The 18710-nt window shown below is 42.7% G+C and overlaps 1 protein-coding gene across 2 annotated transcripts in view; it reads right to left on the bottom strand.

Annotated features, from left to right (window-relative positions):
* Positions 1–18710, bottom strand: part of BMPER (BMP binding endothelial regulator) — a 289084-nt gene that overhangs the window by 181999 nt on the left and 88375 nt on the right. For both annotated transcript variants that reach the window (XM_027863683.1, XM_027863684.1), the window contains exons 5-6: positions 15229–15319; positions 10269–10351 (exon numbers count right to left, since the gene is read on the bottom strand). In XM_027863683.1, the coding sequence (XP_027719484.1) occupies positions 10269–10351; positions 15229–15319 (174 nt within the window). The remainder of the gene's footprint in view (positions 1–10268; positions 10352–15228; positions 15320–18710) is intronic.

Here is an 18710-nt window from a genome sequence, read left to right as displayed (position 1 = left end):
TTTTTCCTTATCCAATCACTCAACCTTCCATTTCAATTGCTCAAAGAACTGCCACCAGACTCCTCTCTTTTGCACCAAGAAGGAAGGAGTCCTGACATTCCACAGCTAAGGAGCATGAGATCATTGGGCACTTCCATAAATTCAGCAGATAAGCAAAGAGAAGACAAAGTGATGGAAGGACCCACCTTTCCATTTTTAAGAAGAAAAATGCAACAGTAATAGGCTTGCCATTTAGTCTGTTGTCCCAAACTGTCACCACAGAAATCGCAGAACATCTCTGCATTTGCTAAGAAGATTTTCCCTAAAATGATATTCACCATCTAAGTGCAATCAGTGTTAAAGGGAGAATCAGATTCTGGTCTCTGCGTTTGATATTTCCAGTTGATGACGGGTGCTTACTTCTGCTACTCTCCCTTGCTATAATAAAGTGGGGGAATCGTCAAAGCTTAGAGGCATTTTTTTTCCAAACAAGCTATCCCAAGAGAAGCCATAGAGATTCCTTGCAAAGCAATTTGTAGTGATTGCAACATGAGCTGGACACAAAACCATGCCCCTTTCTGAGCTCATCCACTCTAACTTCCATCTCTTCTATTCCCTGCTGGCTTTAGAGAAATCAAGGCAAAACAAGAAGAAGGAAGGGAAGAATGAAAAGCAAAGAGAGACAGAAGAAAAGGCCTGGGAGGAGGATATAGGTGCCCTTATTCTTTCTTCTCTCCTCTAAGTTTTCTGCCACTGCTCCTTTTCCCTAGGAGACAGCACTTTGACTTTACTAGACTATTAGTTTGAACGAAGGTGTTTATGGACTTCAGGGCTTCTAGGAGCCAATAAAGTGGAGCCCCTTTATCACAGACAGTCCATTAACAACCCAGGTTTATTGGGGAGGAAGGAGGGAGGAAGCCTTCTCTCTACCATGCACCTTTGTCACCAAAAGCAATTGATCTTGGCTAGTTAATTTGACTGCTTTTACGGACTGAACACTGGCCATCTTTTTAACTGCATCCTACAAATGTGTAAGTCCCGTTCCCCAGCAGTAAGTGATTTCACATGCACACCGAGCAGAAGGAGTCTAAAATACTTCGGTATTAATGAGCACAAAGTACCTTGTACCGCTACCTTGGTCAGAAGCCTTGTAAATTTGAGAGATCCTGTTCTGTGCTGTCCAAGTCCAGCTCACTTCCACCCCACCCTTACATACAAGGTTCATCTTGAAACAAAGAGGCATGGAGCCCACAGACTTCACTTACACAGGAAAAAGAAGCTGATGCGCAGGCCAAAGAGAAGTGAGGATGTGTTCTAACCAGGAGTCAGTTTTCTGCAGGAAACATGCCGTGATTCATTCTTGGGATAGAAACCATCACTTCAAAAACGTCTGTAGTGTAGGCCGTCCCTGAACGCTCCTGGATTCTGGGTAGCATCATCGTTGTCATCCCCATAATAATAACGGTGACGATAATAGCATTTATATTGCCCTTTAAGGTTTGTAAAGGGTTTAATGTAATGTCAATGGTTTTTGTTGTTGTTACTGTTTGTTGTGGCCTCACAGGGTTAGAGAGCAATTCATAATCTTAGGGTTCTACCAGGGGCACTTTAAATCTAATGACTTACCCAAGGTCACACAGATAGTAAATATCAAAGGCAAAACTTGAACCTAAGCCCTGACCTTGTCCACAATAAGCACTCTGCCTCTCATAGAAAGTTAGTACTCAGTGCTTCTTGATATGACTCTGACAACAATATAAACAGCTTTTGTAATTTAAGGTAGGGTTAGCTATGGTGATTCGGTGGATAGAGCATTAGACCTGGGGTCAGGAAGACATGTCTTCAAATCCTGCCTCAGGCACTTAAGAACTGTGTGACCCTAAGCAAGTCACTTAACATTCTGTACCTCAGTTTCCTCATCTATAAAATGGGGTAATAATATTGACTTCCCAGGTTTGTTGTGAGCACTCAATGGGATAAGAGATGGGCAATGATTTGCAAACCCAACTGACCAATTCAGTTCAACAGACCTACTATGTGCAAAAAGAGGTAGCTGTGGCATAGTAGATAGAGGGCTGAACTCTGGAAGCCTAGCTTCAAGAGTCTGCTCTGACACATATTAGCTCCTGGGCAACCCCTGGCAAAACACTTAACCTTTCAGGAGCCCCAGGCAACTCTCTAGGATTCTAAAGTACTGAGGAGTTGCCATCTGCATCAATGGAAACAGTTTCCACACCAGGAGCTCCCTACATCCTTGAAATCATAGTTTTGGATTTTGTGTAAGACACTGTGCTCCTGATAGGGATACGAAACTGAAGGAAAAAATGGCACAGTAACTGCTCTCATGGAGCTTACAGTTGAATTGGGGTTGGGGAAAGGGCGGAGCCTAACATATACGTAAATAAGGATCATATGGTAGAGACAAGAGAAAGCCAGGAATGGGTAAAGTCACTTTTGCCTAAGGGATTTCAGAAAAGGCCCCATGGAGGCCTTAGGTCTTGAAGGAATGAAGAGACTCCCACAGATGGAGATTCAGGCAGTGGGTAGCTTCTTCCCAGCAAGAAGGTGGTGCCGGCCAAAGCACAGAGGCGTGAGAAAGCAGAAAAGAAGTCAGAGACTGTGACAGAAATTGTTCAAGATTTCATTGACAGATATTGCTGCCAACCATACTTATCAACATGTAGAATATGTAAAAACGAGTTTCTTATATGCTCAGAGCATAAGCCTACAATATACAAAGAAGAACGAGCCGTCTTAAACTGCGCTCTATAGGTTTGGATCCATCAGCAGTTACATCATCCTCCAATGAAATTTTAGAATGGGAAGGTAATGATTTATACATCAAAGAACTCACAGCATGAGGGGAAGATCCATATCAGGTAAAATAAAAAACCGGCCAGTAAACGCTGGGGATACAGCTGGCATTTGCAGACTAGCCATCGACACCAGAGCTGTAGCTAATGTCGTGACCTCCTTGTCTTAAGCAAATACAGATAATAAAGGAAGGCCAGAAATGCTCTTATGACAAGTAGACCCAGAAAACACAGTATGTCTTATTATGATGTAGAATTTATGAAGGGGAGACGAGATAAGGGTAGGCAGGAAGGTTGGAGACAAATCAGGTAGGGTTCCGAATTCTGTCCCTAGCATGCTACCACATGCTAACCTTGGGACCAAACAAAGTTTGCTCATATGAACAATGGGAATGAATAAAAATTGACCCAAGGAAAAACAAACAAAAAAAACCCCACTATATGTTAGAAATGAGTCATGACAATACATCACACACACACACACACACACACACACACACACACACATATATACTCTGAAAAGGACCATTTTGAAAGAGATAGGACCCAGAGGGCAGGAGGTCTCCTGCTATGGGAGTCTCTAAAAGCAGCTAATAATTTTTGGCTTCCTGAATTGCTTCAGTGACATCTACCTGAACCAGTGTGAATCTGGGCCCCGTGCCTCACTGGCATTTTGATCAACAATATATATTTACCCATTCCAGCTGGAAGAAGGTCAGGTCCCAAAGTTGGTACTGAAAGTGATTACACCAACCATTTCAAACCTGGTACTAATAATTATAACAATAATGATGATGATGATGATTATAATCATATTGTGCTTTCTGGGTTGAAAGTTTATTTTAAAATATTACTTCATTTTATTCTCACAATAAGCCTGGGAAGTTAGTGCTATAATTATCCTACTTTTACATATAAGGAAACTGAGGCAGAGGGAGGTTAAGTGACTTGTCCAGGGTCACAGAGCTAGTAGGAATCTGAGGCAGAATCTGAAATCAGGTCTTCCTGATTCCAAGTCCTGAGCTCTATTCACTATGACCATTCAATGACAAATCAGGAAAAAAAAAAAAAAAACATGAGTTGATCTTAAATAGTTGTGAAAGTAACAGTGGGTGACAGGTTTCTCTTTTAGACATCCCAGAAGTGGGCTCAAAGCATTCCTTTCTGAGAAGCAAGGGATGCTGAAACCTCCCCTGGGGGCTGTCTCCACTGTCAGCATGGGAGCTCCTTAAGGGCAGAGACTGTTGTATCTTTCTGTTCATCATTGCCCCCCCTTGAGCCCAGTCTTTGGCACAGAGCAGGTACTTAATTAATGTGTTATTCATCCGTCCATGGTGCTTTTGGTTTTGTACAATTTGTGCACTGCTCTACTCTATCATCACTGTCTTCTATGTGCAAGGAGAGGCAGGGTGGTGTGGGAGCTGGAGAAGCTGACATGGCAGCTGGGAGGACCTGAGTTCAAGTCCCATCTCTAACATGTGCTGGGGCGAGGTGACTGGGAGCAAGTCACTTAATTGACCTTTCAGCATTCCAAGTAAGGCTATAACATACGACCTGCATTGGTCAAAGAAGTTCCATCTTCTGCACTGATGAAATCACAGGTCCAATCTGTATCTCTAACACTCCTGTAAGGTAAACGCTATTATCACATCCCCAATTTACAAAGGAGGAAACTGAGGCTCAAGAAGATCAGGTGACTAGCCTAGAACTCTTATCCAAAGCAAGATTTGAACCCAGGTTTTCCTGATCCCATTCAAAGTCTCACATTCTACCAAATATGATATCTCTACAAAATGGTTTTTTGTTGTTGTTTGGGGGCCTGAACCTAGGATTTCACTGGTAGGGGATTCTTGGCAAGAAATTCCCTCTATTGAGGCACCTGTTCTGTACCTTACCATTTTAGAGAATTCACTGGGGGGACTAGGAGGTTAAGGCACTTACCCAAGGTCACACAGCCAATCAGAGGCTGGAATGCAGATCTTTTGAGCAGCTGGGGCCGGCTCCCTGTCTGCTATCCCATTTGGAATCTACAGATACTAAATACATATGGGGCCTGAATAAACTCAAGGTCAGGTGTTTTCTTTTCAGTGAGTCCCTACCTTGGCAACGCCAGAGAAAAGTGAACAAAATTAATTTTTTTCCTTCTTGCCCAGATTATAGGCAAGTTTACAACACCCAATCTTCCTTTTCACAGAGAAACCTGGCAACTTCGGACTCCTGAGGCACCCCTCCTGTCCTTCTCAGCTGGAGGTTCTGCGCGCCATCAGGCCTGGGTAAAACCTGGATCCCTCAGCATGAGGGCACCCTACACTCCCACATACCTCACATGCCAGAGCCCCTCGAGCCTACAGTCAGGGCAACCCTGGCCAACAAAACAGAGATTTTGTAATTACGTGAGGAAGGAGGAACCCCAGTTGGGAGTTGGGAGCACTGCATTCCATGTCTCCATGGTTACCCTTCTGCCATCAGGGCCCTGGCTTGCCAAAACCTCCCTTTCAAATGTGCTACATCAAAAGAAAAAAAAGTGCTTATGAAAATTAAGAACCTGGTTGTGTTCATATGAAGGCATGAGAAAGGAAACTTGGAAGGTGAATGAATGACTGTATTCCTGATCTCATTCCCCCTCTTCCCAAGAACTCTCTACTTTCTCCCCATCTTTTCCCTTGAAGTAAAGGCTGAAGCTAAGAAATCGCTCAATTAAAGTCAACAGGATTAGCTTTATGGGCAATATAAGCTGGTAGATCCACTGGGCTTGGAGTATGGAGCGCTTGGATTCAAATTCTGCCTCAGACACCTACTAGCTGTGTGACACTGGACAAATCACTTAACCTCTGTCTGCCTCAGTTTCCTCATCTACAAAATAAAGGAAAGGAGGAATTGGACTCAATGGTTGGAAAGCCCCAATGATCCTAAGAGGAAGAGAAGCATTTATTCACTCATTCAAGCACATATTAAGTGCCGATTATGTGCCAATCGTCCTGTGAGACGACTGTGAGGAGTTTATAGTGCAGAACTCTCAAGGGAATCTTAGCTACACAGGATCATAGATGCAGAGCTGAAAGGGACCTAAGAGGACATCGAGTCTGACCCTCTCATTTTACAGTTGAGGAAACTGAGACTCAGACTGGGTAACACTTTCCTAGAGTCATACAGCTCCTAAGTGTCTGAGGTGGGATTTTAATCCAGACAGATCTGACTCCAGTCTGGAAGCCCTACCCAGACTGAGGCTGCAGAGTGTAATAGAAAGACAACTGGGGTGGGGGGCTGTTTCATCCCCAGTGAGTCGCTGAACTGCTCAGAGCATCATTGGTTTCATCATTTGTACAACTGTAAAGCCAAGAGGTTAGTAGATGAGCTCTCCATTTCCTTCTAGATGGAAAATTACATAATTCCAAAGAACTGTCTCAAGGATAGCTGACAACTGCCCCTGACTTCCTCATTCACTTCAACACCTTCTGAATTTGGGGGCTTTTTTGATAGGGAAATCTCAACTCAGAAACATCCTCTACTGATGCATTTGAGCAACGTGTCTGCCTGTAGCTTTATTTTTTTTCAGGGACAGTCTATTAATTAGGTCAGTAATTCCTTTTTAGCAATACAATTACAGAATATCACAATGCTGGTTACAAACATTCCCAATATGGTTTGATGGTTACAAATAATGTTGGGCACTACAAGTCTGTGAGAAGTATGATACACAAGGTCTTTCTTGACACAGCAAAGAATTGTCTTCAAAATCTAGCAATGACCTAGGTATGTCTAGATGAATTACTGTCTGCCTATAGCTTTCAATCTTAGTTGTCAAGGGCCCTTGGATTTAGTGACTTGCCCAGGGTCATAAAGAAAGTTAGTCTGAAAGGCAGGATTTGAATCCAGTCCTTCCTGCCCACGCAATCATGCTACTTCTGACACATAATCCAAGCATTAACAGTAAAGAAAAAAAAAGCCTGCCATCCCCAGGTAAATTAGATTGAGAAATGATCTTTATTTGGAAAGTCAACTGTTGATATGGCACAGATGACTGTTTGTCCTTTGGAACATATAGCCAAGGGAAGTAGCTTAAATAAAACGCCTTCTGCCTGATTAGATAGAATCAGCCTAATTTTATTCCCTAAGAGAAGAAAAGCAAAGAAAAATCAGTGCATCTGAGCCTGAACAGGCTTATTCCCATTTCTTTTAGGGCCAAATGACTTTTGTTTGTTAACAGAATAGCTAAGTAGAATGTAAGCTCCCTGAAGGCAGAGACTTTCATCTTAGTCTGTGTATTCTCAGCATCTATCACAACCCTGGTACATAATAAGCATTTAGTAAATACTGTTCCATTGAATTTAATGCAACTTAACAAATAGTAGGAACTTGAGAAATGCTTTTTGATTAGATGAGTAAATGAACAAACATCTTTCCTACACTTAGTCCTAGACTACTCTCTTTTCTTCCTTTTCTCCTTTTCATCCTTCTCTCCTTCCCTCCCTCCTTCCATCCCTCCCTTCCTTTCTCCCTTCCTTCTTCCCTTCTTTCCTCTTTCTCTTTCTCCTTTCCTTTCTCCCCTCCTTCTTTCCTTCCTCCCTACCTTCCTTTCATCCTCCCTTCCTTCCTCCGCACCTTCCTTCCTCTCTTCCTTCCTCCCTTTCTTTCTTCCCTCCTTCCTTTTCTTCTTCCTTCCTCCCTCCTTTTTTTCCCTTCTTCCTTGGTTTCCTCCTTCCTTCCTTCTCTCCCTCTTTCCTTTCTTCCTCTCTTCTTCCTTCCCTTCCTCCCTACCTTCCTTCCTCCTTGCCTTCTTTCTTCTCTTCCTTCCTCCCTTTCTTTCTTCCCCCTTCCTCCTCTCCTTCCTCCCTCCCTCCCTTTTTTCCCTTCTTCCTTCCCTCCTTATTTCCTTTCTTCCTCCCTAGTTTCCTCCTTCCTTCCTTCTCTCCCTCTTTCCTTTCTTCTTCTCTTCCTCCTTTCCTTCCTCCCTTTATTACTTTCTTCCTTCCCTCTCTCCTTCTTCCCTCCTTTATTTCTTCCTCCTGTCTTCCCTTCTTTTCTCCCTCTCTCCCTCCTTCCCTTCCTTTCTTCCTCAGTGCCTGCCTTCCAGACTTCTTGCCTCCTCCCTTCTACCCTCTCTCCTTCCCTGTAAGACCTGACCTTGGTCTGCTGTGTTTATGTTATTCTGGGATCTTTCTGCTGGGGGTGGGGGGTGGGTGGAGAAGAGTCTGACAGAGTCCTGACAACCCCAGTGATTTATGAGGACCCACATGTGATTCAGGCCTGATGAATTTCAGATCTTAAAACCCCTTATGTGTTTTCTTTAATATATGAAGCAGCATTACCAAGGCACAAGTCCTCTTCAGACAGTCTGCTCTTTATTAGTAGAGATTAAAAGCTTTTCAAAAATACGATCTTGCTAAGTCACTACTGTAACTCGGTGGGATTAAAGAGACATTTTGAACAGCTTGTCAAGAACTGATATTTTTCTCTCTTGCTGCCTGGGGTTTATGTCCATTTTGTCATTGTTATTGTTAATGTTAAGACCTCCATAAAACTCTCCAATGATGTGTCAGAGTAAGAGCCATTCCCCAATAGAAAAATTGCCAAAGGATATGAACAGGCAGTTTCAAAGGAAAAAATACAAGATTTAAACAACCATATGAAAATGCTCCAAATCACTAATACTGGGAAAAAAAATAAATCGACTCTGAAACTCCACCTCCCATGCCTCAAACTGGCAAAGATAACAAAAGAAGAAAACAATCGATGTGGCTGAGACAAAGCTGTGAATTAGTCCAGCCATTCTAGGTTGGTTTGAAACTCTACTCTTACCGTTACCAAGCTGTGCATACCTTCTGACCCCACAATACCACTACCAGACCAACTCTCAAAGAGATCAAAGGAAGGGGAAGAAGGTTGGCATGCACACAAATATTTATGCCCACTCTTTGTGGTAGCCAAAAATTGAAAACTAAGGGCAGAGGTGGTATCCTACAATTGGAAGATGGCTAAACAAATTGGAGTGTATGAATGCAATGGAATACTTTGTGCCAAATGAAATGGGACAGCTGCAGAAAAAGCTGGGAAGACCTCTAGGAACTGATGCAGAGGGAAGTTTGCATAACCAGGAGAACAATTTCTACAGCAACAACAATGGTATGGAGAATAATTTGAAAGACTTTAGACTCTGATCAGTGCAATGATAAACCTCAAATCCAGAAACCTGAAGATGAGCTCATCTCCTGCCAGGGAGGTGATGAACTTAAAATGAAGAATGAGATAGATATTTTTGAACATAGCCAAGGTGGGGATTTGTTTTGCTCAACTCTTCATCTTTGTGATGAGGTTTATTTGTTTGTTTTTCATGTTCATTTGGGGAGGAGACAGTGGCGGGTACAGGCTATATAAATGCTTATAAAGAATTTTTAATTAAAAAAAACAAACAAAGCTGTGTCAAGGTTTTTGTCTCTCTATCCTAACCAGAATTAGGACTAAGGTGGGGAGACTAGGGCTTTGGCCCAGGGCTGAAAGTTTAAAGAATGCTAAGAGTAACATACAGGGAGGAGAAGTTCCTCCTCTGCCTTCCCCAACTCCACGGATACAACAGTTGGTACGACAGCCTCTATATTTCCTTCCCCTTCAGACACTCGTACTGTCCCGGGACCAGTTTCCTTCCCTCCCCCTGCCCCGACAGCTGCACCCCCATGAGATCTCCCTGCAATTGCCCTTTATCCCTTGGGACAGAAATTCAGAAACTGCTTGTTACAGTTTTGGTTCTAACAATGATGATGACAATAATCATGGGTACCTAAATTCTGGCTTCTTCTGTCTATCAGGGGTGGTGACTCTTTCCTTCTTGTCCCCAGTCATGAACTCTGAACTTCTAGCTGGAGCTTCCCCTAACTTCTATAGTGTCATAAGATGAAAGATTTTGAGCCAGAAACCACCTTAGAGGCCACTTTTAAAACCGAGGAAACTGAGGTACAAAAAAGTAAGTGGCTTGGTCAGGGCCAAATAGCTAGTGACTAAAGCAGGATTTGAACTCAGGTCTTCCTGATTTCAAGCCCAGTGCTCTATACTCTGCACCATGTAGCAGCCTATCATTGTAGCATAACTGCCTCAAGCCCATGACAAATCACTTCATCTTTCTGGCCCTCAGTTTCCCCATCTTTAAAAATGAGGGGGTTAGATTTTATGGCCTCTGAGGTTCCTTACAGAGGAAAGAAAAGGCACCAGGGCCCTAGAATTCGTACCTTCCAACTCTGGCCCGTCTTCTCAGGCCCCTAAGAGAAGAACACTCCTTTCACATTGGGGTTGAAAGAACAATCATGATATGATGCTCTATAATGGCAACAACACTGACATGCACACCCTCAGTACCTCCAAATCACAAAGCTACATGAAGATTCTGGGGAATGAGAACAGAGCAGACAGAAAAGTCCCATGCAGGACACTCCCAGGTAGACAGCCTGGGAAGGAACCCCTCGAAAGACCCTGGGTTGTACTTACAATACACATGCACTTGGTGCATCCTTTCCCTTCAGGCTGAAACTCTTCCCCGTCATGGTACTGAATTCCTTCAAAGACACATCCTGAAAGGGAATGAAGACGTTAGTCCAGGCGTGACTCCTACTCACGCTGTCCTCCAGATTTGAAGGATGCATCTTTGCCTCATCCACTTTCTTTGCTGTTCTTCCCCAATTAAACAATCAATAAGACAATAAATAAATTGACAAGCATTTACTCAGCACCTACTATACAGCCAAGCATAGTTCTAGATGCTAGAGATACAAAGACAAAAATGAAACAGTCCCTATAGTGAAAGAGCTAACATTCTATCGCGGGAGACAACATCTCTGTTGGAGATGCATTAGATACATGCAGACTCAGATACATTTATCAAATAAAGAGACACACATAACCCTGGTTCCTGGAGGCTCTCCCAGAAACAAAAGAACAAGAGGCAGGCTTATGATTTCTGTAAGTGCCCATGGAACCCCCACTGCATAGAAAATAAATACAAGGTAATTGGAGGGAGGGCAAAGTAAGCTCTAGCAACTGTCAAGTATGAGAGAAAAAATGGGGGAAAGCAGAACTTTCTCCTTATCTATGGCAAAGAATCTTTCCTTTATAAAACCAGACGAATCTACATTGGAACAAAGTATCTCAAAGGTTTGGGGCTGGGGGAATCAACTGAGGAGAAAGGGGAACAATTACAATTTTTGAGTCCTCAGCAGAGGAGGAGAGTGTGGAGGGGACAAAAATCTCAGAGGAGACTTGAAGGGAGAGGATGTGGGTTTGAATCCTGGCCTTGTCACTAAGTGTATGACCTTACAAAAGACACAAGTTCTGTGTGCCTCAGTTGCCTAACCTTGAAATGAGGTGCTTAGAGCAGGTGATTTCTAGGTTCCCTACAGCCCTAATAGCTGACAATTATTTAGCTCTTTAAGGCCAGAAAAGTGATTTACCTACATTATCTGACTTGATCCTTACAACAGCCCTGAGAGATGAGTCCTATTAATATCATTCCCATTTTACTCATGAGGAAACACTGAGGCCAACAGTTGTCCAAGGTCACACAGCTAAGGTGCACCTGAGGGAGGATTTGAATTCAAGTCTTCCTGACTTCAAGTCTAATACTTCTTCTTCTCTGCCTGGCTTCACAAGCATCCTATGATACTATGAAATGGAAAGGAATGAGATGTGGGGAATTAAAAGGGTACTTTAGACCTGACTTAATGTCCTCCCCTTAAAAATGTGATGGGAGAAATTTGAAATGTACAAGGCTGAGACACACACACAGGCACGCACACACACACACACACACACACACACACACACTGAATAAGGACTTGCGTTTCCAAACCAGCAAAGTCATGTTATCCTCACACAAAGCTCTTTGGAACCCAATCCAATTACAAGCAGTGCTAAGAGATGACCTTTCCTCTGGTTAAGAGGAAGTCCTCTAGAACCCAGAGAGCCCTGCCCTGCAGAAGATCAATATAGATGGAGAACATGGTAGCAAGAAGACACTGTCATTCCCAAACCCCATGGCGTATGCCCAAGCAGGGAAAAGATACTGGAGATGTTGGAAATCCTTTTCAGAAAATTAATGGGACTTTTTAAAGTACTGCCAGAGGGGGCAGGGGAGGGATAGAGAGAGAGCCTAGGGCAACCCGCTGACCTTCAGATGACCTGCCTGCCAGCTAAAATGCAATCCAGGCTAAGAAATATCCTGGGTCCAACTTGTTGCACTGTACAGCAGCAGAAGAAGAGTAGAAAGCTTACCCTAAATCCACTTAGAGACCCAAGTCTCTGTTTTCAGCAAACATCTGTTCTCCTCATCACCATCCTTGGTTGTGGCAATATTAAACAGGAGTGTGTGTGTGTGTGTGTGTGTGTGTGTGTGTGTTCTAAGGGATTTGTGGAAACACGGGAAAGCTACAACCATTCCTTCAAAACTAATTTGTACCAATGGCCCTCCCAGAGTGGAAAGCAGACCCCCAGGCCTGGATCACTTCGGACAAACCCAGGGGCCAATGGAGGGATTGTCTTCTAGGTATTAGGTGTCAAACTCTAACAGACACAGAGGCCACTGAATTCTACCTACCATCACTGCAGACTACAGATTGAGTTAGAAAACCACATATTAATATTATCTGTGTTTTATTTTATTTTTAGTTAGTTAGCTAAATATTTCCCAATTACATTTTAATCTGGTTTGTCTGCCTCGGGGAGTCTTCAGGGCTGGGTGTTTGATACTTGTTCATTAGACTGATAAGCTTGAAGTGCAGGAAGTTGCAGTTGGGAGAGGGGGACTCAGAAACCTCCTCCAGGGCTCTTTATCACTAGGGTGTGCATTCTCAGAGCCATAGCTAGTAATTTCAGTGCCGGGGAAGGAACCAGAGAATATGGCTCAGAGTGATTCCTTAAGATAAACTCAGTTGAGAAGTTGGGAGAGAGACCTGAGACTTTGGGACACAGAGCCTCAGGTGGGTGAGATCCCAGATACCTGCCCCCAAACACCCACTGGGAGAAACTAAAAAAGGCTACTTCTGGAAAGAGGTGGGGGGAGGGGAGGGCAGAAAAATGGGGAATAGACCAAGGAAGGGTTCCCTGAGAGGGTGACCATGGGGAGACAGGTTGGTGGGAAGAGGAAGCATACTCACTCTCTGGGAGCGTCCTTATTCACACCTTAGGACATAGGATCATAAACCTAGCTAGAAGAGACTTCAGGGACCATCTCAACACAGGCTTCTTTGCCTTTTTTGTGTCATGGATCCCTGAGGCAATCTGGAGAAACCTATGACATATAACATATGACAAAGGATCTGGGATCCTTTCTCAGAATAATGTTTTTAAATGCATAAAATAAAATACAGAGGATTACCAAGGAAACTAATTATATTGAAATATAGTTAACAAAATATGGTTAAATAAAAATTTATTTAATTAATTAAAATATTTTAAAACTTAAATTTATTTTTTCTAATTTATTTAATTTAATATATTTTTAATTTTATTTTATTATAGTTATATAATTATAATTAATTTAATCTAATATAATTAAATTGGTAAAATTTTAATTTAACTATAATTTTTTAATTTCACAGATCACAGGTGAATCAATTTGAGTCAAGCCTCATTTTACAGAGTAGGAACGAAAGTCCAGAGAGATTCAATGGTCAAATAAGGAGTGAGTGACTAAGGTAGGATTTGAATCCAGGTATTCTGACTCAAGTCTACAGCTCTTTCAACACTACCTCTGCCTGTGCCATGATGCTTTTGCACCCCTCCATGGCTAGACCTTGCTCTGTTCCTTGCCCACACTGTGGCTTTCCCAGAGCCCTTACAAAATTACTGGGCTTTCAGGTACTGGGATTTCAGAGTCTATCCATCATCAGAAGTGGTGTTAACTGGCTGCTAAGAAGAGCATACATAATCCACAGTGTGCTGGGCTGGCTTCAAGCCAAAAAGCCCAGGGTTGATACCTACAGGACCCTGAACCAGTCATAGACCTTCTGCTCTGTGCCCCTGGCATGTCTCTAAGCCTATAAATTTCAGAAGGGGAAGAGCAGACCTACATCTATGGAGGGAGTTTCTCCACTGGGAAGCTCCCTAAACAAATGAAATGATAGGTCTAGACCCAATAAACAAACAAAACCAAAACAAAGACATCAAGAAGGTTGTTTCCACTTGATGAAGTAGTTCAAATGTTATCATCACCATCTAGATTTTGACATCTTGGGAGAAAGCCCAGATTGCCCTAACCTAGTTTGATAGAAAAAAAAATTCAATACTCTTGAATTTGGGGAACAAACCTGACAGAGATAAGTGTATTAATTATATCATTGTAATTCTGAGCATCTCTGCTTAAGAGAGAGAGAAAAATCCAAAGGAACAGAAATCCATCCTGCCTTGGAAAATTTCTCTGACACAACCTATTTCAGGTTAGAATTATAGAATCTCAAAACCAAGACAAAGTTCCCCAATGACAAAACTCATTTTCCTGAATTCTGATCTGTCCTCAGACACTTCCTAACTGGAAGAATGTGGGCAAGTCACTTAACCCTGTTTGCCTCAGTTTCCTCATCTGTAAAATGAGCTGGAGAGGGAAATAGCAAACCATTCCAGTATCTTAGCTGAGAAAAGCCCAAATGGGGTCACAGAGAGTCAGACAGGACTAAACAATAACAGAGCTCAACTAAAGATTCAGTTAACAATCTTGATTCCTCAAACACAACAATAACCACTTAAAATATGAGCATATCCTGGAGAATCACCTTCCTACACCAATCCGGTGAAGGGCAGAGATAGGCAATAAATGATAGTAATTAGATTAAGGAGGCTGTGCTCCAAGTCTGTGCTCCAAGTCTTAATACAGGGGGTGAAGTGGATAGAACATTTATTAAATGTCTGCCACAGGCCAGACACTGTATAAAGATGAGTTCAATTCTGTTTTCAGACATTCACTAGCTATGTGAAGTCACTTAACCTCTGTCTGCCTCAGTTTCCTCAATTGTAAAGTAGATATCTAAAAGTAGCATCTACCTCCCATGGTTGTTTTAAGGATTAAATGAGATAAAATTTGTAAAGCACCTGGTACACAGTAGGTAATTAATAAATGCTTATTTCCTTCCCTCCAAACTTTAAAGCAGTACATAAATGCTAGCTGTTGTTACAATTAATATTCCAGAAGCTTAATCTTTTGTCCAGTTTTCTCTTAGAAAGCAGTTAGGGTTCTATTAGAACAATGTAAAACCCATCAGTGCAGCACACTGCTTGGGAAGTGATGTTAGGAAGGACAGCTAAGAGATTTTCATTCAGGTAAGATTTGAAGGACTTGGGACAAAAGAACTGTCCTCATACTGTTTAGTAATACGTAACCTGGAGCCCTGGGGGATGGAGGACCCAGAGGTGCCTCCATGCCAGGCATGGCTTTGACTTTGTTCTTTCCCAAGAGTATTACCTGAACAGGTGGGGCAGCACATCCCTTGCTGCTTGGTAGGATTTTTACAATGAACCACACAGCGCATTTCCGCCTTGGTTATGACTCCTTCCTGAAAAACAAAGGACCACGACCCAATCAAGTCAGAGTTCTCCCTGGAGAGTATTTGCCATCTTGGGCTGCTGGGTGATAGAACCAGTCACTAATGCTGGCAAAGCTCTCCTTTGTGCTAAATTCTTACCTGAAGAGGACCTCAGCTCTTGCAGGAATTAGTCATTTCAAGGGGTCTATTGCAGAAATGAGGACACCAGTCCCCTTCCCCCGGGTCATCTACCAATGGGTGGGATTGCTTCATAAGTCCAAGGTCAAATCCTGAAAATTGATCCCATTGGCCAATTCCTGTCAACGTTAATTCCCTCCTTGGACTTAGTGATATTTACCGTGATGCTCTTAAGTCTAATTCCTTTCCCCCAATTCAGTTCTCCTCTGAGTCTAGCTGAAGAGCAATTCATTGCTAAATCCTTTTAAATGAATCACTCTTATGATTACATAATAATAATAATATTTATAAACAACACCAAAAGGAAGAAAAACATCTGAGTAATTGCAAAGCCAAATCATGATCTCCAAGAAGTGATGGAATAGCCCTCCCTCCATTTGGTAGAGGTAGGGGAAGATGGGTGCTGGGTGTTGCAAGCATGTGCTCATACATTTGTTTTTAAAGTTATGAAATAATCTGGTCACCATGTTTTTGGAAAAATAAAAGGCCATTAAATCATCAACTAGCTTCGCTGGACTGTTTTTCATTGTTATAAGGGAAAGCTTATGTTACAGAAGGAGGAGGGATATCTGGAAATGACTGATGAAAAAGAAATCAATGAAACTTAAAAAAAAAGTCACCTCTCTAAACCAGGAGAAGTGTGTCTCATTGGCTCATGGTAACATGGATTTAGACATAGAAAGAACTTTAGAGGCATGTAGCTTCTGAAACTGTGGGTCGAGATCCATAATGCTTTGGTTTAAGCACCGACGGGGTCACGAGTGGAAAAAGTTTAAGAAACTCCAGTGCAGTGGATGGAGCTCTAGGGCTGGTTTGACTCCTGACTCATATAATTATCATCTATTTGACTGAGGGCCAGTTGTTTGACCTCTCTTGGTTTCCATTTCCTATCTACATGCCAGGTGTCATTACAGAATCATAGCTCTAGACCTGGAGGGAATTTTAGAGGTCATCTAGTCCAACCCACCCATTTTACAAATAAGGAAAGTGCGACCTGGGGAAATAAATGACTTGCCCAAAGCCACATCAGTCATAAGGAGGTGGCATTTCAAGCCAGGCTCTCTTTCCACTGGGGCACAAGGCCTGAACAGCTGATTATAATTCCAGGTCATCTATTCTAACCACTCACTTTGGAGACAAGGAAACTTAGACCCAGAGAGATAAAATTATTTGTCTAAGACCACCTAGGTGATTAGTGATAGGGCAGGATTTGAAGCCACATTGTGTGATTCTAAATCCAGTTATCTTTCCACGGATACATCAACTGATAACCAATACATTTTTGAAAAGTATGAAACAATACTATTTAATATGTTTGGGCCAAATTTGAACCAGATCATTTTCTACATCTGCCCACCCAGATGCACCCATTATTTGGCCCCCTGCAACCACATAGATTATCAAGCATGAATTGAAATGCTCCTGCAGCCAGGGTCATCTTCCAAAATCTTCTCCCTCTCCCCCACTAAGATCTTCCAATTTTCAGAGGAAATGGGAAGAGAAGAGGGAAAGGAATTCTTGAGCCACCTCCACCCACAGTATTTTCTTTTAAAAAATAGTTTTATTCTGAAATTAAATACTGAAAAGAGAATATTTCCATACACACAAGTAAAAGGCAAAAAGAAAATCTAAAACTGTGAATTTTCATGTCATACCACTTGCTTTTTTAAAATAGGTAATAAAGTCTACATGTTACTTTCAAAACTGTCCTACTAGTCTGTGTTCCCTCCTTTTTTTTTTTTTTTTTTTTTGGCAATCGGGGTTAAGTGACTTGCCCAGGGTCACACAGCTAGTAAGCATCAAGTGTTTGGTCTGAGGCCGGATTTGAACTCAGGTCATCCTGACTTCAAGGCCGTTGCTCAATCCACTGTGCCACCTACCTGCCCCCTGTGGGTGTTCCCTTCTTAATGGCCTCTTAAGTGACCTTTAAACTTCAATCAAGTGAAGTTGTAAATTGAGTTCTAAATATTCTCCAGACCACAGAAACCTGAGGTTTCTACCACCAAGGAAGGAAGTGATGGCATTCATGATCTCTGGGATAGTAAGAAGCGCTCTCCCCTGGCCCAAATACTAGCAACTGACAACTTTCAAAGGGAATTGGAATTAATCACATTAATCATAATTAAAAACATACTTAATTAACCAATTAATTAACCATAATTAGCCATGTGATAATAACAAGAGCTCACATTGGTTTGTAAAGGACTTTGCAAACATGACCTCATTTCAGCATTTGATATCCTGAAAATGGACAATCTTGATTTCAAGAAGGAGGTTGACTTTCAGTGAGGTTATGTAAAAGGAATATAGTTAGACTATCTGTAACAAATTCAGGGTGAAAAAATATGGAACACGGAGACTTTTGCTCAAGGCTGTGCAGCAGGAAATTTGTTTTCCCCCTTTGGAGGACTCAGAAGCATCCCTGAGGAAGCTTCTAGCTGTCTTCAGCTGGGCCTGTCGATGTCTCAGGTGAGGAGGCCTCCCCACCCCCCCACCCCCCAGGACTAGCAGGGCTTACCTAGCTCAGCTGGCAGGAAATGGGCAAGAGTCTGGCAACCAGCTTCAGCGGAAACAGAAACATCAGGCATAGAAGGTTACCTTGCCCTCCTCTTCCCTGAGAGGAAAAGCGTTGGGGACATGAAAGGCCTGATGCCTCTGATCTAATGATTTCCCCAATGGGGGCCAAGCCACAGAATATTTCTTTGCTTCCCACTGTTAGCTATAATCCTTCAAGGGGGTGTGTTCGAGGTTTGGGGGGGTTGTGGTCTCCATCACCATGTGGAAAGGAGAGGAAAGGAACAAAGAGGGATAAGATAATGGGATGAGGAAATGAGGAGGGGGAGGAGGGAAGGGGGAGAGAGATGGGGAACAGAAGGGAGACCAGAGGGATAAAAGAACAGAAGAGAAGGGGGAAAGGAAATCGGATGGAAGGGGAAAAAAGGAAGGGAAGCAAGAGGGGAGGAAAGGAAAAAGGGAGGGGGCATCTCAAGCTCAGCGTGTCCCAAACAGAACTCATTTTTTCCCTGAAACCCTCCCCTACTATCTAGGACACCACCACTGTCATGGTCACCCAGGCTGGCAGCCTCACTCCACTAACCTCACATATCCAATCTGTTTCCAAGGCTTGTCATTTCCATCTTCGTGTCTCTTGCATATGTCCCCTTTTCTCCTCTGACGACACTGTTACTGTTGTGTTTCAGGCCCTCATGACCTCACATCTGGA

Source organism: Vombatus ursinus, unplaced genomic scaffold (genome assembly GCF_900497805.2).
Source record: "Vombatus ursinus unplaced genomic scaffold, bare-nosed wombat genome assembly UNPS02014773.1, whole genome shotgun sequence".
Lineage (NCBI taxonomy): Eukaryota > Metazoa > Chordata > Mammalia > Diprotodontia > Vombatidae > Vombatus > Vombatus ursinus.
Note: the sequence above shows the minus strand (reverse complement) of the source record. Positions and strands in the feature narration are given on the sequence as shown.